The sequence below is a fragment of the Arvicanthis niloticus genome, chromosome 21 (genome assembly GCF_011762505.2).
Source record: "Arvicanthis niloticus isolate mArvNil1 chromosome 21, mArvNil1.pat.X, whole genome shotgun sequence".
NCBI lineage: Eukaryota > Metazoa > Chordata > Mammalia > Rodentia > Muridae > Arvicanthis > Arvicanthis niloticus.
In genome coordinates, this window is record NC_047678.1 from 50,721,868 (window position 1) to 50,745,676 (window position 23,809).

Here is a 23,809-nt window from a genome sequence, read left to right on the forward strand (position 1 = left end):
AGTGGTCATGTTGTCAGTGTGGGTGGAACGAAGATGAGTCAGCTTGATTTGAGACCTCCTTACCTTGAGGCATGTGCATTAATCATACAATGACCACACAGCCCAAGCTGCCCAGGCCAGGTCTGGGTCATGCCTATTATCCCTGTAATTACGGAGTCATAAATGTTCTATGGTCTGGATGGTAAATGGCATCATGGGGAAAACTGCTTCTAAGCAGAAACTGGAAGGTGCCATATATGGGGTCCCCGGAACATGGGACCACATGTGAGGACAGCCGGTACTCCTTAAAATCCTTTTCTGCTCCCAAATTCTAGGGGATGATATTTAAATGCAAATTTATTCTCAAGTTAAAGCTGAGTGTGGTAGCATACAACTGTCATCCCAGCACTAAGGAGGCTGAGGCAGGAGGATGGCAAGTGGAAGGCCAGACTCCGATACATAGGGAGACCACATCTCAACTGCCCCACCCTACCTCTATTACATAAAAGACGGCTAGTGCTTGATAAATGCACTCTATCATAATAATTTCCTTCACTGTATTAGTCACCCATTGCCATCCATTTTTCATCTTATTATTTATTTATTTTATTATTGATAATTTTTAAAATAAAAACATTTGTTGTTGTTTTTCAAAACAGGGTCTCTGTGTAATAGAGATCTGCCTGCCTCTGCCTCTGCCTCCTGAGCGCTGGGATTAAAGGCCTGCAGCACCATGCCCAGCTTATTTTTTTATTCTTATTTATGTATATGTCTCTTGTGCATGGGTGTATGTTACATGTATGTGAAGGTCAGGAGGAGGAGGAAGAGAAGGAAAGATAAGAAGAAAGAGGAGGAAGAAGAAGAGGAGGGGGAGGAAAGATGAGAAGGAGGATGAGGAAGAAGAGGAGGAAGAGGAGAAAAGATAAGAAGGAGGAAGAAGAGGAGGAGGAGGAGAAGGAGGAGGAGGAATTGGATCCCTCAGAATTGGAATTATGGGTAGTTGCAAATCTCTGGAGAGCGGGCAAGGATTTTGATGGAGATGTAACGAGCAAGACTATGCTTACCACCTTAATTTTAATTAGTAAAAATCCCAGACAGTAATTTTATGTAGAAAATTGGCTTGGCAGTTCTTCCACGGGACCCAGGTTCAAATCCCAAGTTAGCTCACAACTGTCTGTAACTCCAAGATCTGACATCGTCACCCAGACATATACGCAGGCAAAACACTCATGAATATAAAATAAAAATAAATACATGAAAACAATCTCTGGACACGTGTGCTGGGAGTGGAACGCAGGTAATTCCAGAAGAGCCATGAGCACCAACTCCAGCGTTAGCTGCCCATCTTCTAGTCGCAATTGTCTGGGAATGAACAGAGGCGACCTACAACTTACCACGGATAATCCCATATTGATAATTAGCACTTGCAAGTTCTTCTCGACCTTTAGATTCATCAGTCTGGGAGATAGATTAGAATGTTATTACAGTTCAGGATCTCAGTTGTGTAGGTGGAGACATAACGAGCAAGACAGTGCTTACCACCTTAATTTTAATTAGTAAAAATTCCCAGACAATAATTTTATGTAGAAATAATAAATAAAATGTATTCTCATATGTGACCCACAGGGTCCCATCTCTCGATTCATCGGGAAGCTTATTTCATAAGTACCATCTGCTCTGGAACATTCTATACACACACTTATCTTGTTTTGCTTTCTTCATTTTTATATGTAAAAATGAGCAGGAAAGTTGGCCAGAGTGCAAGAAGAAACGGTTACAGGGTATTGGAGGGATGGCTCAGTTGTGAAGCAGGCTTACTGCTCTTGCAAAGGACGGGGGTTTGAAACCCAGCACCCACACAAGGGGATCCTCTAGTTCCATGGCACTTGATACTCTCTGATCTCTGCATGTGTCTGCATGCACATAGTGCCCATAAACTCATGCAGATACACAAATATACACACAATAAATTATCTGTTTTTTTTTTTTTTTTTTTTTTTTTTCCCATAGAGTTTCTCTGTGTAGCCCTGTCTGTCCTGGAACTCACTCTCTAGGCCAGGCTGGCCTTGAACTCAGAGATCCCCCTGCCTCTGTCTCTTGAGGACTGAGACTAAGAGTATGCCCCACTGCCCACCTAGGCAAATCTTTTAAAACAAATAAATGAAAGAAATAGCTGTTGGTATCATCTCTGGTTCTTTTATGTTGTGTGGTATTGGAGCTCATGTCACCTTTGAGCTGCATTCCCAGACTTCACATCTTAACCTCTGCTTTGAAAGGCTAGCAACACAGAAGAAATAGAAACCAGCACTGATTAATCATAACAAAAGCAGGCAGAAGGCAGTCTGAAGTGTGTGGCCAAAATTTCAATGTTCTAAATCAAAGGCTGACAATATAGCTACACACGGTGCTGAACGGGGAAGGCAGAGAGTTTTCATTACATTTCCTTATTTAACAACATGTTTTCTCTGTGCACCAAGCTTTGAGCCCCAGAACAGTGTTTAAATATAATTTTAAAAGAATTCACACTTAGATTGCCAGAGGAAAGAAGTCCAAAATTTTAATTCCAAGGTTGGCAAACATGCCAAAGCTTGTCTAAGGGAGTTGTTCAGTCTTTGATGAAAACAAGGCTCTTAGTATCACCTGGAAGTTATTCTAAATTATACAAGGTACCACTTGCATCTGGACCTATCCCCCAGACCCCATCCCAGCGGTTGACACTGAAATTCTTGGTCCTCACCTAGAGGAGAGGCTGTCATCTCAATATCAACCACCAGGGGGCACACATCCCCCAACTAGGCTTATTTCTGGGGGTGGGGGGGTGGGGGGGAGAAGAGCTGTGGTTTTCAATCCGGTCAGCACCGAGGGTATATTTTTCTTAGGAAATGTCCTTTATATGAAATGAGAACATTATGAAAAAAAAAAAAACTAGGCCTGGTGTAATGGCACATGCCTTTAATCTCAGCACTCGAAGGCAGGCAGATCTCTTGAATCAGAGGTCAACAGGTTTACCTAGAGAGGTCCAGGCCAGCCAGGATATATAATAGTGAGCCCCTGTCTTGGTGGTGGGGTGTGGAGTGGGAAGGTAATCCAAAAGGATTAGAATGGACATTGACTTGGGGGAGGGGCATAACTAAAGTGACATTTTCAAACCATGATTGACTCCAGAACAAAGTACACACCACACACACACACACACACACCACACTCATCAATAACTTAAATAATGCGGTAATGGTAATAATAAAAACAAAAGAGAAACTCATAATAACTTGTGCATTTTCCTAAATAAAATTTATGTATAAACAGAGCAGAAAATATATAACGACATATTCTTTAATTTGAAGCCACTGTTAAAATGCAGACAAATGCAGGTGTGTTACAGTGACAGCCGAAATCCCTTGAATGGTACCAACTCATAGGAAATGCTCAAAGATGAAGCTCATAGTATAGCCCCAGATAACTGGGAAGCTGGGACAGGAGGATTCCATGAGCACATGAGTAAGGCTAGCCTAGGGAACAGCAAAATGGGGGTGGGGGGAGAAAAAGAGAAAGGGAGAGAGAGAGAGAGAGAGAGAAAAGAGAAGAGAAGAGAAGAGAAGAGAAGAGAAGAGAAGAGAAGAGAAGAGAGAGGGAGGGAGGGAAATGGATGACGGGGGAGGGGAGAGCAAAGGGTAGGGTTGGGGAGAAGGGATGGGGTGGGGGAGGGGGAGGGCAGGGGAAGGGATGGGGCAGAAAGGGGATGGGACAAAGGAAATCCTGGTCAAGACCACATCAAAAGGCAAAAGGCACAGAGAACAAATAACTCTGGCAGGGTTTGGGCCCAGGCTTTCCTGTTGTCCCCAGCTCTCGCCACCACATCACACTGCCCTCAGACACAGAGGTGACAATGCAGTTATAAACAGAGCCTAAGTATATGACTTCAAAGACCTTCATGTAAGTCTGTGCAGAACAAGAAAAGTTGACCCCTGGGGTGGATATTACAAGTGCATCATGGTTTCCATGAACAGAATTGTTCATAGAGATGGTGAAGGAATCCAGATTCAAACAGGAGGAGGCATGGGAAGTGGGGGCTTCTACTGAATCAACATTGGCAATCAGGAGGCCACAATCTCCTTTACCTGTCCGATAGTGGTGAGATGAAAAATTACCAGAAGGTGGAGATCATGTGGAGACAGCTAGATCCTCAGGAAGCCACTCCATGAAGATGGGCCATGGCTGGAGAGGTCACCTGAGCAGAGAAGAGAGGATGTAGCTTTCTCTTTTCTTGGCCCACTCCAGTCTCCTGACAAATGTCTCCCCTGTCCAAACCCAGTCAGCAGTTGCAGAAGCCTGCAAAACCACTCCTGTGCTAGTCACCTCTGATAATCCTAAAGATCCAAGGGGAAAGACCACAGACCCAAACCATCATGACCAAATTAGCCAAAGCAAGCAATTAATTAAAGCACGATCTTTATTTGTGCATAAGGCCGTCTCTCTTCAAGGCAGGATCCAAGAGGTCTGTATGGGGTTCGAGGAAGACAAGGTTTTTATAGTTCAGGGGTAGAGGGTTTCCAAATGAGGGATTTGGTGGGCAAAATAAGTGAGGGTACAGGAGAACATTAATATAACTTAAGCCTAAAGACCTCCTGAAACAAAGACCAGACTGCAAGGTGCTTGTGAAGTAGTCATAACAACAGGTAGTCAAGCCGGGCAGGCAGGAGGATTTTTGAGTTCGAGGCCAGCCTGGTCTACAGAGTGAGTTCTCGGACAGCCAGGGATACTCAGAGAAACCCTGTCTCAAAAAACCAAAAACCAAAACAAACAAACAAACAAAAAAACCCAAACAAACCCCAACAGGTAGTCCGAATAACAGGTAGCCATAACAGCCTTTTGAAACAAAGGAACAGAGGTAGGTTTGCAAGATGGTTACAATAACTTTTCTGGGGGGGAAAAAAAGACATGGTTGTCATTCCTGGAACATGTAGTACAGAACATTTGCAGTTAAGGTTACAAGTGGGGCAGAGCCCAATCCTTGAGAAACAGATTTAATCATAAACAGGAGTGAGCCTAGCTTGTCTTCACTATAAGTTTTCAAGCCTAAGATGGAGGCAGGCTGGTTTGTCACTTTCAGATCAGAGGCTGACTAAAGGTCAACACTGCCCAGCAAAGGAACCAAACAGGCACAAGTACGCCTTGTCTTGTTCTACAGAGTAAAGAATTTAAGTTTGATTCTAATTATAAACCACTAATGTTTAGACTAGTTTTATTTAACAGAAGAAAAAAAATCTTTTCAAGTCATAGTTGACTTTTAGACATCTTGCCCACAGGTGTGTGTGTGTGTGTGTGTGTGTATGCTCTAGTGCCTGTATCTGAGTGTGTACGCCTGTGTCTGTGTAGTGTGTTGTATGTAAAGTTTACATCCCAGGAAGCATACCTATGGAAGCCAGGTGTCTTCCTCTAACTCTCCACTTTACTCCCTTGAGACCCCGGAGTATTATTATTATTTTTTCTACTAGGCTAGCTGGCACTGCAAGCACGCTTTTCCAGTGAGCCATCATCCATTGTAGGTCACTGGCAGGGGATTGGACTCCTCACGTTGGTACTGAAGGGGAGCGCTGGAGCGCCCTCTCGTGGACAGTTAGCCAAGCGTGGCACCGGCCTCTTCCTGGCTCACAATCTAACCAACTAGTGTCTTTTCCCTCCAAGCACTTCAAGGGACAGTACTCATTACGGATTATATAGGGTGTGCTTCACTTTCAGGAGATTTTCAGAAAAGTGTCTCGCAAAGTCCAGGCTTGTAAGTGCAATAGAGTCGGGAGGTTTCAATAGGGTCTGAGCTCAACTAGACATGCTATCTTCTGGTTTATTATTACAAAAAAAAAAAAAAAAAAAAAAAAAAAAAAGCCAGTTTCTCCTGCAGCTTCTGGTTCCAGCTAAGTAGGGCCAATCTGTCGTTAGGATTAAAGACTTAGAGTAATGTTAGTGTTCCTTTAACATTTCCAAGCCTGTACTCTCCTCCTCTCTGTGGGTCCTTTAGGATACAGCCATCCCCCAACATGTCCTCTGCCCCACCCTGCCGCTCTAGGATCTTTCTCAGTAAATAAGATTAATCAGAATCTTTCATTCCCCACTCCACAGCTTTAGGTCTAAGCCTTGCCTCACTTGCTGTGCTGTAAACTCATCTTTCTACAAGACCAGCATCTTTCAGGAAAACACAGGATTCCCTTGCTGGCACCTTCTTCTTGTCCATCCCTGCTTCCCCAAATCCCGAATCTAGATAAAGAACAACTTAAACTTGTTCTCGGGGGCACTTATTGTCCAACATCCAAAGCCTGGGACATAAACCACACGTAAAATTTCTCAAAAGCACTTTACAGTCGACGGGTGAGTCCTGCTCTTTGCTCGGTTAATTAGAATACATCCAGATTCGGTGTCCTCTGATTCTACAGGTGCAGAGGATAACAGAGACTCAAAAGGTCAAGGGCCTCTTGCCCACTGAGCGGAACCTGAGTTCAGGCTCCTCCGTGCTCTAAAGCAAATGTGCACTGCCGAGACTCCTGCAGACCTAGGTTTGAATCCCGGCTCAGCCACGGAGTTCAGACAAGCGGCTTCACTTCCTCGTGCCCGCGTCTCATTCTGAAGACAGGATTTCCAGTTCAGGACTGTTAGCAAGAAGATAAATTGTGTAGTAGCAGTGCCTGGCGCAAGGCCGCCGGAACTATAAATGTGAGCTCCCTTTCAGACCCCAAGCTTGGCGACTGCTTCTCCTATTTCTACAAGGGCTCCTCCCTCTCGGAGCTGCCCAGGCCACTGGGGGTGCCAACTGTGGAGCGATGTGTCGGGTTTTGACGCTGCATCCGGTACCAGTGATCCTTAAGCTCTGGGGAGAGCGGTGGGGAGCGAACTGAAGAGGGGAGGCAGGAATCGGATAGAGGGAGCTGGGTGGAACAGAGAGAAGGCTGGCACCCACCACAGAGGGGCCCTCTACCCGGCCTGCACCTGCAGTGTCCCCAAGTGGCCGGTGCCTGCCCTCTTCCCTCCCTTCACCCCAGTTTCTTCCCATCCTAGCGGGCTCTGGGTAGTAGCTCCACTACATCCAAAGGCAAAGAGTGGTCCTCGGCGGCGTGGGCACGCGGGCTCTGCGTCCTCCGAGCTGCGGCCCCGCCCTTCTGCCCGCCCCACCCCCTCCCGGGCTCGCTGGCAGGAGGCGGGGCGTGCGCGCCGGGCCCCGGACAGAGGGGGACGTGCGTGCGGCAGCTTCTCTCCGCCAGAGCCGCCGGGCAGAAGCTGTGGCTGCCGATCCCCGCGGACTGGCAGTGGGCGGGGAGCGGAACGCGGGATCCCGGCGCGCGTCGCCAGACAAGTGTTTTTGTGCGAGGCCGCGGCTGCCGCCTCAACGCTCTGAACGCACAGTGCACGGGATGCGAGCGGCTGCGGCGGCTGTGCCAGGAGGACCCGAGCGCCGTTGACCTGAGCGAGGGGACACACTCCCCTGGGTCGGCTGAGTGCGGGGGAGGGGACGGCGGGAGCGCGGGGCGCACGCCGGGCGGGGCAGGGGGTCAGTGATGACCGGGCGCGCGGGGAGGCTGCACGCCGCCGCCGCCGCCGCCCGGAGCATCTGCCGCCTGAGCTGCGGATCGCGGCCACCGCCCGGGCCATGGAGACGCTGAACGGCCCCGCGGGCGGCGGCGCCCCGGACACCAAGCCGCAGCCTGCCGGCCAGCATCACCGCCACCACCACCTGCACCCGCTGGCCGAGAGGAGGCGGCTGCACCGCGCACCCTCGCCCGCCAGACCCTTCCTCAAGGACCTGCACACGCGGCCCGCCACAGCCACCCCCTCTGCGGGCCGTACCCCGACTCCCGCCGCTCCTCGCTCGCCTAGCCTTGCCGGGAAGGCGCCGCCGTCGCCCGGGCCCCCGGCCGCGCCCGGTCGCCTCTCCCGACGCAGCGGCGTAGTCCCCGGCGCGAAGGACAAGCCGCCGCCGGGCGCCGGAGCCAGGTTGACTGGCGGCGCCAAGGCCGCCCCGGGGACCAGGAGGGCGGCGCGCGCGGGGCCCGTGGAGCCACTGTCCCGGGTCGGGAGGCCGGTCGGGGCCGAGCCACCGCCTGCCGTCGCGAAGGGCCGCAAAGCCAAGCGGGGCCCCGGGACGCCTCCAGCTCGCGCCGTCGTGACCCCGGCTCCCACCGTCCGGGTCCCTGCGGTGACCCTCTCTGTGACCTCGGTGGCTGGCTCCCGTATCAGCCACACAGACAGTAGCTCGGATCTCTCCGACTGCGCCTCCGAACCCTTGTCTGATGAGCAGCGCCTGCTCCCCGCTGCCAGCAGCGACGCCGAGTCGGGCACCGGCTCCAGTGACCGGGAACCCCTGCGCGGAGCACCCACTCCGAGCTCCGGATCCCGCGGGCCGCTGCCGGGCAGCCCGGAGCCCCCTACGCTGCTCGCGGCGCCCCCTGTCGCCAGTGCCTGTCTCGGGGGCCGTAGCAGCCCAGGCGGGGCCACCTCAGGGTCCCCGGGACTCGGTTCGCAGGAGGATGTTGGGGGCCGAGTGCCACTGGAGCGGACGATTCTCGGGACCCTCAAGGATCCCAGCTTGGGTGAACAGCCCCGGCTCTTGGTGGTGGCAGAGGAAGAGGAGCTGCTGAGGGAGATGGAGGAACTGCGCTCGGAGAACGACTACCTCAAGGTGAGCGGCCGCCGGGGTGGCAGGTGTCTCTGAAGCTGACCCGGGATCCTCTGCCTTCCCTGGGGTTATGTGAGCTCATCTCCTGGGGCCTCATTAACTCTTTACCCCTTTGGCCCTAACTGCTACCTAAATTCACTAGCTTCTGGTAACCTAACTCCAAACTTGTGGGAGGACCTGTAGGTCTGGTTCCCCTCCCCCCACGTTGCTCTTATTGTTTTTAGAAGTCTTGCCTGTCTTGCTGATGCCTTTGGCTATAAACAGTTTTGAATACATTGACCCCTGCACTGTCACCCGCTGAAGAGGGTTATCTAGATGCCCGGCTGTAGCCCTACACGTGCACTTGTGTATGGTGTGGTTTCCAGGTGCCAGACTTACCTGCAAGAGGACCTGCGCGTTCAGCAAGAGCCGGGGCATCATTCAGTCTCCTCGAGGTCTTTGGAGCATAGCAGAGGAGTCTGTCCTTCGTGATAAACAAAATTTAAATTCAGAAGGGGCGCCTTGAACTTCGTGGCTGGTTCAGGGACTGCAGTATGTTTGTGAGCAACCCTTTGTAAGTGACTGCAAGTAGGTTTTCAAACCCGGTGTCAGGAAAGGACACAGCAGCTCTTTCGAAGGAAATGTAGACTCCCACATACCGAGTGTTATCCAGTGGGGCCTGCTAGCAGTGGTCTTATTTTGTTATCATTGAGATAAACTGTCCCCTTGATGTTCTCTACAGGGCAGGCCTGCAAAGCAGAGGGTTTAGACAAGAATTGGGGGATAAGTTAAAGACAGTTGAGGTGATTTAGTAGTAAGAGAAGCCAAAGAGGGACTGTAGTGAGTGGTGACTTAATTTGTTGTAATCCTCAGGTTAGAAAATAACTCCTGGAACGGAAATCTGCTCACACATCTGTTAAGATCTTGTTGAATATCCTCTCCCGGGCCAAAACCCAGGGTGTCCTCAATTTATGTGATTTGAGCTGTTTTGTTTGCAGGTGGCGAACCTGCCTGAATGAGGCCCTGTGTTGAGGCTGCAGTGGAGGTTCAGATTTTTAAGGCTACAGTAATGAAATATACAGTTCAAGCTGGGATTTGACACCTCCTTGTGGGTGCTCAGAACCCTCATCAATGATCAGAAGTTACTCAGTTGATCAATGATAAGTTAGGTTGTCTTAGGCAGACCAAGGCAAGCAGAAGAGAGATTAGAGCGCTTAGGATGCTTTCAGTAATGCATTTGCCTTTGTCGTTTGGTCTTATGTAATAGGTAGCAGAGAGTGTTTCAAAGGTGTAGACTGGAACAGCTGCTACGTGGTGTGTGCCTCTTGTGCAAACAGCACTGTGCAGATATGCTTGGCCACCTCAAGGTCCGGGCAGGGCGAGAAAGGAAACCATGTTTTTAGCCCTAGCTGTAAGCTTAACCCGTGGCCTATGACCTACAGTAGTTCTGATCAAATCACACGAATCCAAATTAAGACTGCTGAGCGACAGAGAATGGAGTTTTCTTTCAAGAAAGTGTTTGTCCCTGCACCCTTGATCCCAGAGCAGGCAACTTAGCTGTCATTTCCAAGTTCATTCTTGGATAACTGTATCTGCCCTGCCCATTTACTTGACTTTAAACACATGATTAGATCTTCTGTGAATGGAATCATCAGTGTGTTTGACATTTCCTGGGCCCTTAGTAACATGGGAACTGGATTTTGCCCACTCCCCTCACATCCCATCCTGTTAGGCGTAAAAGCCCTGCCAGAGGTTCTACTGCCCTATACCCTCCAATCAGCGGGGGCTGCTGATATTGACGACTCCAATTCCTCAGACAAGATACTAAGTATCAGACACTCATGGTCTTAAAGTGGTGTTCCTTTCTCTTTGCCCCTCCTGAGTCTGCATACAAGCCTGCTCAGGCTGCTCCCTGTTTGCCAGCAAAGCTGTTCTCTGGCTTATACTCATTCACTGTCTCTGAGCTCCCTAGGAAAAGGTTTTGTATCTCACAGTGGCCTCCGTTTGAAGGGCCATAGAGATCCCTTGGGTAAGGTTTGATTTGCAAGAACTATTATTCAGTAGCTGCTTCATGGGGAGAAAGTGCCCTGGCCATCTGTTTGCTGAGCCTGAGGAGACCATCCTTCAGTCTCTCCTTGCACAGCAGCAGAGTTAGTGAGAGGGGTCTGAAGGAGAGCAGGAAGCCAGAGTCATTGCCCATGTGTCTATGGTATGTTGCGGTAGTTCAACTCTCAAAAAAACCAATAATCTTTCTGGGCTTTCCCACAGGCCAGTAAGCCTGCCCACTCACTTAGACATCATTTGGACTGTGTATAGGTGAACCCGATGAAGATGAAGCGTAGGCCATAATCAGTCCCCCCCCTTTTTTTTTTTTTCACAAGGTAGCTAGAATTTGCACATTATAAACTTAATTTTGCCTTTTGCTTATTGATGTTGCCCTGCAGTCCCCCGACTCCAGGTAGAGGAATGTGCTGTTCTTGCATGGAACTCCTGAGATATGATACACAGTATCTGTCTGAACCAGTGTTCTCTAATGAGAAATTTGGTGCAGAGGTTTTAAGTCTCTACATTCTGGGGATTTTAGTTATTATGTTATTATGTTCCTGAGAGAGAGCTGGTAACCATTGTTGTGCAGAACTTTTACAGTTGACCAGAGCGTCTGGAACAGGAAAATAAGGTGGACATTCTGAGAGGATGCCTGCCCCGTTGGTAAGGAAATAAAAAGTCATCTTTTTGACTAGAACGCTCCCTCTCTTCTGTTGTGTGGAGCATGTAGAGTCGTCCTTGATCTCATGCCTGGTCTTTCATCAAAGGACACTGGGTAATTAGATGAAAAGAGCAGACCGCCTCAGTCCAGGAGAGTGGCTTCTGCAGTAAAGTATACACAGAAACATACTTGGGAGGTCATCTGACCTCTGATGACCTCACAGATAATATTAAAAAATTAAGACTAGGGTAGGTATCCAGTGCCTTTGGGTCTTAGACAAATCCAGGCAAGTTTCTTAATGCTGAAGACTGACTTCCACCGGCGAGGGGGAGGGCAAAAGAAAGAAAGAAAAAAAGAAAGAAAAAAAAACTAGTTTGGTTCTTTGGTTCCTCCCTGCCTGACGTTTTGCTTGAGTGCTCTAGGACAATCAGACAAGCAGGCTGCTCGTTGTCAACATATTAATTATGCCCTCCACTTCTACAGACTTTTCACAAAGTAATCTCCGAGTCCATTGGCTGGTTTTGAAAATGCTCTTAGCAATTATACTTTTTACTGTGATGGGCTCACAGCCTGGCTGGGGACGGTGGACCCTGCATCCTGGTGTTCCGTGTGGTGGGCCAGTGTTAGGATAGGAAGGAAGGTTTTTTGTTTTTTTTTTTTTTTCTCTGCTCCTAACTTTTATTTTCTTAGAATCATTTTTACTTAAAAATGAGGGCAGATAACTATCTAATTACGAGAGATCACTGAGGTTTTTGGTTTGGGGGGGAGATGTTGTGGATTGTACTAAGCGAAGACTTGGCGCTGAGAACACTCCCAACCACTGAAGTTTGAGGAGATTTTTAGTTTCAGGCTGACATGGTTTGTTCTATTTGGCTGGCTGGATGCCGGGTGCTCAGCATAGCCTGAGGGTGGGGTGGTGGTGTGGGCAGGAACCAGCATCTTAGCAGCTGGAGGGTCATCTCCTCCTTGCTCCTGGTCCCCTCCCTCCCCCTCCCCTTTCTTTGTGGGGGGTTTCAGCATGGATGGTATTGCTTATTGTCTCCTGACATTCTGTTTCCCGTTGGCATTCTTTATTCATCCCTGAAAGGACCAGGATGCAAATCTTAGGTGGCAAGATGTTGTGGTCCGAGACAGTAGCCACTCAGCTGCCGGCTGGACTGTCACTTGGTCAACAATAGTAGCAGTCCCTGGGCCTGCTCAGCCACAGCTGGTCTCTGGACAGAACATTTCCATTGTCCCAAAGGAAATGAGGCGTATTATTCCTATATGACAAAAGACAGCAGTTTCTGCCTTAGACTCCCAGAAGAGGAGAATATTGCAACAGTAACCAAAGGACTGTTTGTGTTCCCGCTGGGTCTGTTTACACAGAATCATTTGATGGAGAAATAGTTACTGATCTGAGTTTTTTTTTTAAGTTCACACACAAAGTGATGGAGGGATTTCATTATGTCATTTCCACACATATGTGCCGTTAATCTGCGATTAAAAGCATTGGAGATTTGAATCTAATTGTTAGTATGATCTGTCTAGAGTTTTAGTTAATTATGCCAAGAAATCATGCATTTGCTTTTTGTGGATAAAGTTATTTTACTCACCTGCACGCATGGCACCCATAAGTCTTCCAATTTGATGTCTGTTAAAAAAGCCTGACTCGTTACCCATAGCAAAGGGGAATTGTTGGACAGCTTCACACAACTTCAAGAATCCATTTTATGTAAAATAGTTTTAAAACATAGTTAATGGGCAGCAAGATGGCTTAGTAGATAGTGACAGTTGCCAAACCTGAGTCTGCATCCACCTGGTGCAGGGTCGGAGAACCAATTTCTGAAAGTTAATTCTCTGACTTCCTTATGAGTATGTGATGTGTAACCCATCCCCCAATGAATAAATACAATGTAATACATTTTTTTACAGATCAAAATATGTCATAAAAATGCAAAGACTGTTTTTTGTTTGTTTGTTTTTTTATTGTTGTTTTTGGAGATTGGGTTTCCCTGGCTGTCCTGGAAATGACTCTATAAACCAGGCTGTTCAATCAAACTCACAGAGATCCACCTGCCTCTGCCTCCCAAGTGCTGGGATTAAAGTCATGAGCTACCACTGCCCAGCTAAAACCTAGGTTTTCAACCAGATAATGACCTAACATTTAAATAATCCAAACAGCCTAACGTTAAAACAAAACTATTAAGGACAGTTTTTTTTTTTTTTCCTTATTTATTCCTGTGTTAAAAGGACACTGGGCTGGAGAGATGTCTGCGCAGTTAAGAGCATTTACTGCTCCTGCAGAGGACCTGGCTGTTATTCCCAGCAGCCACGATCAAGTGGTTCATCACAACTCTCAAGGATCTCTTGCCTTCTGTCCTGAAGGAAACTACAGGCACATACACATAAAAATAAAATTTTGTTTTGTTTGGTTTTGGTTCGTTGGGTTTGAGATTTTCTTTAAAATGATTTTATTTTATTTTGAGACAGGGTTCCTCTGTGTAACCCTGGCTGTTATATGGAACTCAGTGTAGACCAGACTGGCCTCAAGCTCAGAGATGTACCTGTCTTTGCTTCCCAGGTGCTAGGATTAAAGACTTTCACCACCACTGCCTGGCTGAGAAAATTTTTAAAAGGAAAGAAAGAAACTTATGTGTGTGAGAGACATCAGAATTTTCTATGTTACTTACTATATCGAAATTATATCTGCCTGATATACTGCATGTTCTGCTTTGCCTGATTTTCTTGATTTTTTTTTTTTTTAAGGCAGACTTCTTTAAGGATCAGGAATTGTCTTCTGAAATCTAGCATATCCTCAGTAAGTTAACGTAAGGTAGTATTAGTCTGAAAATCACAATCCACCGTGACCCTAGTCCGAATAGCAATGCTTTTTGTGTTGCAGGGAGCTGTGGCCATCTTACATGGTTATCAATTTGCCTCTGTGGTAACTGACTTTCACTAGACCTGAAGAACACACTTTTCAAGGCTGCGGAAGAGAGTTGAAACGCTAGCCTCAGTTTACCTTTGAAGCAGCCCTGCTGTGGCAGGAAGACATGGAGCATTCAGGGTCCTGGTGTTTGAAAGGAGAATTATCATTGGCCACCATGGTGTTCTCTGGAGTCGATTGCTCTGATGGGTGTATGCCATCCACTCTTAGGCTCTAACTGCTAAGCAACTTTTCTTAGTTTACATGTACGTTTGGCTTTTAAAAGCACAATTGTAGGTTTGTTACAGTTCCATCTGCCCTTCTAACAGCTAATTTGTTGTATTTACTAGCAGCTTAAGTGTCTGTGGTAGCAGACAGCCATGTTTGCAGTCTAACTTCCTTTATTAGCTCTGAGACTCCGGCGAGATTATGGGGTCTGGCCTCAGTTTGGTTTCTTTGGCTCTAAAAAGGGAGGTTTATTTTAGGGTTAGCATTGAGAAAGTAGAGTGTATAATATAGGATGCCTTCTGTTTCAGGAAATTTATGTAAAATATGAAGTTATAAAAACAGTGTTTGAAATGAGAATAATTCTGGTCTTTCTCTGGTTTTCTTTTCAGTTCTACTAATAATGTTGATGATTATTTGTGCCCAGAATAAGATTATTTGTTTACATAAGGCCTGTTCAGTCACTTGAATATGACAACATAAAAATCACCACTTCTATCTTAAAGGGAATGAAAAATAGTTTATTTTGGAGCCATTTTGATCAAGTGATCGTGACTAAGGAACATAGGTTTAGGTCACCCCAAATTCCATGTTCCCATGTGAAAGCAGTTTCATGGGGTTTCTTACAGTTTTACAGAATGCAGAAACCCATATTTCAGGGCAACTTTAAAATGCATTAGCAGGTACAGTGGAGAGGCAGGTACAGCGAAACAGGAGAAGCTTTTCTACAGGTCCAGGATGCTTAGCTCTCGGACTGGTGGAAGCCAGTTGTTCCACTGAGTTAATAGCTTTTAGTTTTTATTATCATGAGGTGTTAGTTTAGATACAGAGTGGGTCAAGAGGAATGGCTGTTCCAGAAGGCTAACACTAGCTCAAGATAAAGTGATTAGCTTCTAAACCTACAAAACTCTTAACCTCTTCACGGTACTGAAGTTCTAGTGCCTGTCAGTCTCTGCAGATAGACCCCTTCAAGTTGATTTTTGTTCATGGCCAGACACAGCTTCTTTTCAGGGATTTCTGTTCCCAGAGGTGAAGGTGCATCTAAAACTGGTTTTAGCTGGTCAGGGTTATTTACTCATCTTTCTAGCACAGACAGCAGCAGGGTGGGTGAGGTTCCTGTGTTGTAATGTGAAAACTAGGGAGCATATTTATAGCTGAGAACTGTATATTTTATTTTCTTATGTACACAGAACAGGTAATTCCAGATATTAATTATTTGGCCTAGTTTTTTTTTTTTTTTTTTTTTTTTTTTTGAGACTCATGACCAGGCTGGCCTAGAACTCACAGAGAGCTACCTCTTGCTTCTAAGAACTGGGATTAAAGGTGTGTGCCACCACAGTCAGCAGAATAGTTTAGACTTATAGTGATATTTTTAACATTAACACAGAACATTCTGTAAGAGGCTGAGATTTTTATTTGACCATTAGCAAGTGGATGAAGGTTTCTTTGTATGGTGTGTGTGTGTATGGTATTTGTGTGTACTGCATGTGTGTGTTCAGGCAGTCACACGCGTGTACGTGTGCCTGTAGATGCCCGAGGCTGACTGTCACCCTTTTTGACAGTTTCTTATTGAACCCAGAACTCACCAATTAGATTGGCTGGCCAGCAAACCACAGGGATTCTGTTGAGGAGGATACCGGACAGCTAGGCGGATGCTACAAGCTGGAATTTAGTGGGATGAGCTCTCATATTTTTTGCTCTAAAACCATTGTGTGTAGCTGAGGTTGGAGAGCCATCTTCCGAGTGTGCCCACCAGTATTTCCTTCTGGGTTTCCTTTACTTCATTTTTATCCATGTTAATCTTCAGGATATTTCTTTCCATTCAGGGCTCTGATGAGCTGGGGCTCAGAGGCTGGGAAATGTTCCTTATTGTAAGTAAACCCCCAGCTTTAAGAACAAATTAGAATTAGGGAGGGTGGTGAGAACCCCAAGAAGCCTGGAACAAGCTGAATAGCCTGGCAAAAGAGGGCTGGCTATATAGGGTGTTCTGGTGTGGGTGAGAGAGTTTCTTATTTTTCTTGAGCCTCAGTATTAATTGATCAAAATAAGTAGGAATAACTGAGTACTTCTTATTCTGTAGGCATTTGAGTCACCAATTACTAAACAAATTATGAAACCTTCTAGAATGCTTTCCTTAATGTTCTTCCTATATAGCTCTCTCTCTCTCTCCTCTCTCCCCCCCCCATGTCTGTCTGTCTCTCTCTCTCTTTTGGTTTTTTTCGAGACAGGGTTTCTCTGTGTAGTCCTGGGACTCACTCTGTAGACCAGGCTGGCCTTGAACTCAGAAATCCGTCTGCCTCTGCCTTCGCTCTTTCTCAAAATAATTCACGGTACTCTGCTAGGTTATGTATTCTAACCAGACTGCCAGATTGGAGCAAAAATTTGAGTTTCCTTGTCTTGATGATTTGGTCTTTTCTATGTGTTGATGATGTTTCTGTATATTCATTCCACAGACATTTTTTGAGAGCCCCCTGTGTGCCTTAGGCTGCTCTGGGTACAGGGAAGGGCCCGCAGACAAGGTTTCAGGCCTTCATGGCTTACTTTAAGGATGGGCTGAAGAACATGAAAAAAAAAATACACAGATAACACTAAATGGTGATGCACGGACACAGACACCCTGACCCTGGGGCTGGTCAGGGAGTCCTATCAGTTATTTCACACTTTCCAGGAAGGAAAAAAAGCAGGGAAGTGCTATGAGCCCTGAGGAGCCCTGGGAAGGGATGTTAGTCAGAATTCTGAGAAAGAAAAAGTGCTGAAGGGTTTTGGTAGTGAGTGGAGCCATTCATTTACATACTAAAGGTTAACTCTGCAGGTAGAGATTTAGACTAGGAAGGATTTGGAGGCCCTGGGGAAGCTTAGAGCCTTGGAAGGATTTGCTTATACTTGGGATTGAGGCTGAAACCTGGGATTTGGGAGCTGGAGAGGAGAGTCACCCACTGAGATGTTAATAATGCTTCCTGGAGTGTGGGCTGTAGGGTGGGAGGGAAGCCGGGAGGCAGAGGCAAAGCCTCAGTTAAGGAAATGGTTTTACCTGCAATTCAAGCTCATCTCCTTTCTCAGTTCCTTGGGTTTAGTCTGATTTTATAGACAGGGAAAGACTGGAGAAAGCAGCAACGAAGAACAAAGCAGACTGTTTCAAAGTTACTCTCCCTGAGAGGCAGGACCAAAGAGCCAAACCAGAGAAAAATAGATGGTGTCAGGTTACCTCAGGTTACTCTCCTCCGTGTGCTGTTTAAAGCGAGGGGGGGTTTGTCACCATGGTGTTGAAACTGGTCTGTTTGGGACCTTTGGTTATCAGCTCTCCTGTTTTTTCAGAAGGTCACATGACAACAGTTTTTTGTTTGGTGGTATGGGAAACTTAGTATGATTTCATTTTGATATTCAGGCTGATTGGTGCAGGGGCCTAAGGCCAGAGCTCAGTGTAGAACAGTGGACTCTAATTTTGTGTGATGTTTTTGCATTTAGAGAGTGCTCATCTTTATAGTAAAGATGGGAGGTCAGGGAAATGCAGGATAGGAGATTGGAGAAAAAAAAAAAAAACCCAAACAGTGTGTGTTTGAAATAATGGAAAATGTTTCTAATTTGATAGAATCACTTAGTGCTGACATTTGTATCATGGAATAGGATTTTAGAGATGTTTACAGGCTTGCAGGAATTTCAGGGCAGTCAACAGTTATTACCCTACTAAAGTTTATGTCCTTCCGAGGGGGGAGGTCTATCTGGTTCATCCTGGTACATAAATTGTGCCTTTGGCTTGGATCTGAAGGCTTAATTATTTGCAGAGCAGATTTCACTTCTGGATATATAAGGAGATAGAAGCTGTGGGGAATCCTGGTGACTTGGTGATATTATCATCTCATGTAGGATTTCCAGCAGTCCCTTGCTTCATCCTGAATGGCCACCGGCATTTGTCACCACATATGTCACCGGCATTTGACATAATAGTGTATTGGGTGGAGTGGGGTGGGCTCTCTTTTGGAGAGAACTACATCCTTCTAGCTCTTTCCTGCCAAGGTTTGGCTCACCTTCCATGTCTGGATTCCTAGGATGAACTGGATGAGCTTCGTGCAGAGATGGAGGAGATGAGAGACAGCTATCTGGAGGAGGACGGTTACCAGCTGCAGGAGCTCCGGAGAGAGCTGGACCGTGCTAACAAGAACTGCAGAATCTTGCAGTACCGTCTCAGGAAGGCTGAGCAGAAAAGTCTGAAGGTGGCAGAAACAGGGCAGGTGGACGGGGAACTTATCCGAAGCCTGGAGCAGGACTTGAAGGTGGGTGAGATCCATCCCCTCAGTATCCTGTTCTGTTCCCAGGAAGCTGAGACGGTAACTCCAGACACCCACCCAATATGTTTTACTGCTGCTCTTGCAGAGGACCTGGATTGGACGCCTACATCCACAGGGTGGTTTACAACCCATCTATAACCCCATCTCCATAATCTACCATGCCCTCTTCTGGTCTCAGTGGTCACCAAATATGAACATGGTGTGTCGACCATATATGTAGGCAAAATACCTCTACACATGAAATAAAATAACCCTTAAAGAGAGAATAAGAAAGAATGAAACTCACTGGTTGAAGTGACTGAGAAGAAACCCCAGACTCTCTACCCTCTGCTCCCAGTGTGGACTACAGAGACACCCCTGGTCCAGTCATTTATGTAGATATACAGGGTGTCCTCCGGCTTGTGAGAGTGTGAGACCTCATCTGACTTTCCATATAGCAGGAGTAATCTTTGCAATTCTCAGTTGTCAACCACTAACAAAATGTCACTCAGTGGAAGAAAGAGTGATTTATAGTTCTCCTATAGCCTTTCCTGAGTCACTTTTAAAATATAAAGTAGCTTTAGGTTGGGGAGAAAGCTCAGCAGTTAAGAGCACTGGCTACTCTTGCAGAGGACCTGGGTTTCATTCCCAGTACCAACCTGGTGGTTCACAGCCATCTACTACTTTAGTTCCAGGGGATCTGGCACTATCTCCTGGCCTCCATGGGCACTGCATACAAAACACACAGGCAAAACATTCGTGTATACAAAATAAAATAAAGAAAATTAAGAAGAAAGTAAAAGGTTGATTGCTTTGAGCCTTGCAAGATTTTAACCACACTAAAAGCACAGAGAATCTTTAAAAACTTGATTATATGGAACATGTACTGCATACAGTAGACGTTTAATATTGATTTATTTGATAGAAAGCATGCGAGTTCAAGGAGAATTGGCATTCTTGGTAGTACTCCATGAGGAAACAGCCCTGTCCAGGCCTTTTCGTTTAAAGCCACATTTTCCTTCATAATGTAGGTTCATTTTAAATTATTCGTTGAGTGTCGACGCTGCGTTTTTTTTTTTTTTTTTTTTTTTTTTTTTTTGTCAGCTTGACACAAGCTAGACACACCTGAGACGAGGAGCTCTCAATGGAGAAAGTGCTTCCTATAGATAAGTCTGTAGGACATTTGATTGATGATTGACGGGAGAGAGCCCCGCCCATTCTGGGTAGTGCCATCCCTGAGCAGATGGTCCCAGGTGGTGTAAGAAAGCAGGCTGCAGGCAACCCATGGGAAAAAGTCAGTAAGCAACATTGTCTCATGATGTAGAGTTGTAAGGTTTATTTAACCTTTCTCTTCCCAAGTTGCCTTCGGTCACGGTATTTTATAACAGCAATAGAGACACTAGCTAAGACAGTATTCTTTATTCGAAGTGTTTGGGTCTGAAAGTGGTTTCGATTTTGGAGTTTTTGGATCAGAGATGCTCAGCCTGTAGCCCTTTCTTCCGTTTGTAAAGTCTGTCACGTATTTCCTGAATTCTTGCTATGACTAAGTCACTTAATGATTCTGCCTCTGAGGCTGTCTGACTATTATTATTTCCTTGGCACCCCCCAGATTCCATATCCTGACATGATCCCTGTGTGTCCAATGCAGGTAGCCAAAGATGTGTCTGTCAGATTACACCACGAACTTGAGACCGTGGAGGAGAAGCGTGCTAAAGCTGAGGACGACAACGAAACGCTCCGGCAGCAGATGATTGAGGTGGAGGTATCCAGACAGGCCCTCCAGAATGAGCTGGAGAGACTGAAAGAGGTAAGGCAGGGACTTGGGGACAGTACTTTCTCCCCTTGTTAGGACTTAGGAACCCCTCATACCTTATGAGTCACAGAAACACACAGATGCAAAGAAGATTATGGAACTAAGATTGTAGATTGCTTGCAAAGCCTGAAATATTTGCTATCTGGCCCTTTACATAAAAGGCTTTGGGACTCTGGTCTAAATTCATGTCTTACTTATATTCAAACGAGCAGGCCATTAATCCTTTTAGTGTGTCTAAGTGCAGAGTATTATTTCTATTTTTTTTTTTTTTTTTTTATGGTTTTTCAAGGCAGGGTTTCTCTGTGTAGCCCTGGCTGTCCTGGAACTCACTCTGTAGACCAGGCTGGCCTCGAACTCAGAAATCCACCTGCCTCTGCCTCCTGAGTGCTGGGATTAAAGGCGTACGCCACCATTGCCCAACGAGTATTATTTCTAAAGTACATTAAATTTACATTAAAGTAAACAGTAGCTTCTTCACGTAGCTCCTCCCGCCCCCCCCCAATCTTTTCTTCCAATGAGATGGGGGGTATATTTTATTTGTTCAACAAAACTGTTAACAGATGGGAGTGGTGGCTCATGCCTTTTAACCCTTGGGAGGCTGAGGCAGGTAAATCTGTATGAGTTCAAGGCTAGTCTGATCTCCATAGTCAGCTCCTAGCCATCCAAGGCTACATAGACCCTGTCTCAAAACACCAGCAAAAAAAGCCGTTTGTTAGATAAGTGCGATGCATACATGCTCACTTGCACACACCTATCTATACATCACTCAGCCAATATGATTCAAGCATAGCTATCCATTTATAGAGATAGAGATTTTCTAAAGTTACACTGACTATGCTAGCGAAGCGACCTAGAATAAACCACTTGGTTTGCATATGGCACTGTGGATCCTGACTTGACTTTCTTTCTGACTTCGATATTTATAAGAGCAAAGCAGAGTGTTTCCTTGGAAAGCGCCCTGCGCATACTGATGTAATGCAGAAGTCCTGGGGAAGGCTGGTTCCAGCTGGCACGTGATTCGCTGACAGCCTCCTGTAGCAGGTCATGTCTTCTGAGTACATTTCTTATTTTGTTCAGTCATTTCCCATCCAGATCGCGCATCACACTTTGTTCAGACCCTGAGCTCTGGGACTGAAGGCGTAAATGTGCACTCCCATCCCTCAGGGCACTCAGGGTCTGCGTAGCAGAGTACAAATCACCACAAAGCAACAATGCTGCCACCTCTCGTGTTGCTCACTGCCTTTGCTTGTGGCCATACTGGCGCAGAAAGTTCTTGTCTCTTACATCCAGTTCTGCCAATGCTCCTTCCTCTGTAATGTGAGTGCCACTGAATGGGTGCAGGGTTTGTCGGTGTGTCTGTCTGGTTTGCAGTTTGCTTCATCCACCTTTGTGCCTGGATTGATGCCTGACACATACCAAGTGAGGGAACCAACTCAGAGATGATAATAATACCACGCTGTGATAGTGGCAGCTTGCTGGGCTAAGGATGCTTACTCTGCAGAGATCCACCACAATCCAGGAGGCTAGCTCTGAAAGCACTTTCCTCGTGAGTAGAGCATACCCCTTAACTGCTGCCTGGATTCACCCCCAGGTTTGGGGAGTTTGCTTGCTAGTCATGAATCTTTTGCCTCATTTACCATCCCTGAGACCTTTTACTGTCTGCTCCTTTTCTTTTGGTCTAAGTTTTCTGAAACTGTGCTCTGTGTTTCACAGGTCAAGCCCTATCAGTGTGCATAGAAAATAATTCAGAAGTATATTTTATAAGATTGGTCTGGATAGATGTTTTGGTATTAATATGTAGCTATACATGTTCTAGTTGTATATATGCATATAACATACATACATACATACATACATACATACATACATACATACGTACGTGATACCAGGAGATTCTAGGAGCCACACAGGAACGGAAGTCCATAGATACTCAAGTCTCTTATATAAAATGATATAATATTTTATAGATCTTGAACACATCTGCATACTTGAAATCACTTCTACACTATTCATAATGTCTGAATACAATATAGTCACTATATAAATAGTTGTTTTGTTATGTTGTTTAGGGATTAATCATAAAAATCTAGTCTATGTAATCGGATTTACAGCAATATTCTTTTGTGGACTATTTTATATCCCTGGTTGGTTGAATCTGCAGGTGTGGAACACAAGGATAGAAGACTGATAATATAAGTATCTTAAGCAAGGGAAGAGTCTGCATATGTTTAAATGGATTAGTGTAAGACTTGCGATCTCTTGGGAGGAAGACATAATTACTGTTGCTTTTGACATTAAAAGAAAGGCCAGAGGAAACAGGGGTCGTCTTGGAGCCTGATGCTGGCCCAGGTAGATGTGAAGAGTGATGTGGAGAGATCAGCCCCCCTCCCCCCCCCATGGGTTAAAATGATACAGAATGATGACTCAGTTGGGATAGAATAAATTTTCTCCCCCATGCAGTCAATCCAGTACAATGGTATTTTTAAAAATACTAAACTATTAAGGTATTGTATAACATACAGGAGTCTCAGGAGAGTCAGACACTGGCAGAGGGTGCTGGACACAGAGAAAGATGGAGCCAGGAGATGTAGGGTCCCAAGGCGGTGGGAGAGAGAGATTACTGGGACTTGCCAGCTGTTGTCTCTGTTGATGGATTATGTTCACAAAAGCTGAAAAATGCACAGTTGAGTTTGGCTCGGTGAGCTTTGTTCTTTGTGGCTCATCCTGATATTTTGTGAGCGGATGCAAGGTGACCTGAAGCTGCGAGGGCTTTCACTGCTCCTCTAGAATAACAGAGTCCTTGTGTGGGACCGGCTGGCCTCGAAGGACCCAAGCAGCCCCACCGTGTCCTTCGTTAGAGCTCTGTGGTTTTCATAGCTCAGGGGATCGGTAGACACTACCAAACATTTCCCATTACTTTAAGTTCCCTTCTGGCTCTCCTAGGTCTGCAGTTCCCCAGGGCTTTTGGCAGCCACAGTCCTTTGTGTCCACCTTCACTGATTTGCCACCAGCTTTAGACTCTGTTCTGCTTTTTCAGTGATGATGGGCTTTGCAAAATTCTTGTAATCTGGCGACCAGTTTCCAGTTGTTACGGGAAGGAAGGGCCAGCTTGTCTGAGGTTCTGGAATTACCTTGGGTGTGTTTTGGAACCAGACACAGGTGGTGGTTGGTATACCACATGCGACTACACCAAACGCTGTTGGTTTATACACTTGGATGGTTGGTTTTATGTGAGTTTTAGCCTCAGTTGATTGGTTTTCTTTCTTCTGTT

The 23,809-nt window shown here is 46.2% G+C and overlaps 1 protein-coding gene across 12 annotated transcripts in view; it reads left to right on the forward strand.

Annotated features, from left to right (window-relative positions):
* The first annotated feature begins 7,188 nt into the window (after positions 1-7,188).
* Positions 7,189-23,809, forward strand: part of Mtcl1 (microtubule crosslinking factor 1) — a 114,333-nt gene continuing 97,712 nt past the window's right edge. For 6 of the 12 annotated variants that reach the window (XM_076917426.1, XM_076917422.1, XM_076917423.1 and 3 more), the window contains exons 1-3: positions 7,191-8,644; positions 18,507-18,731; positions 20,374-20,532. In XM_076917426.1, coding sequence (XP_076773541.1) covers positions 7,616-8,644; positions 18,507-18,731; positions 20,374-20,532 — 1,413 coding nt within the window. In that variant the 5' untranslated portion in view covers positions 7,191-7,615. Of the gene's footprint in view, positions 8,645-18,506; positions 18,732-20,373; positions 20,533-23,809 lie in introns of all 12 variants that reach the window. The other 6 variants (XM_076917420.1, XM_076917421.1, XM_034483670.2 and 3 more) reach the window with 3 other exon arrangements.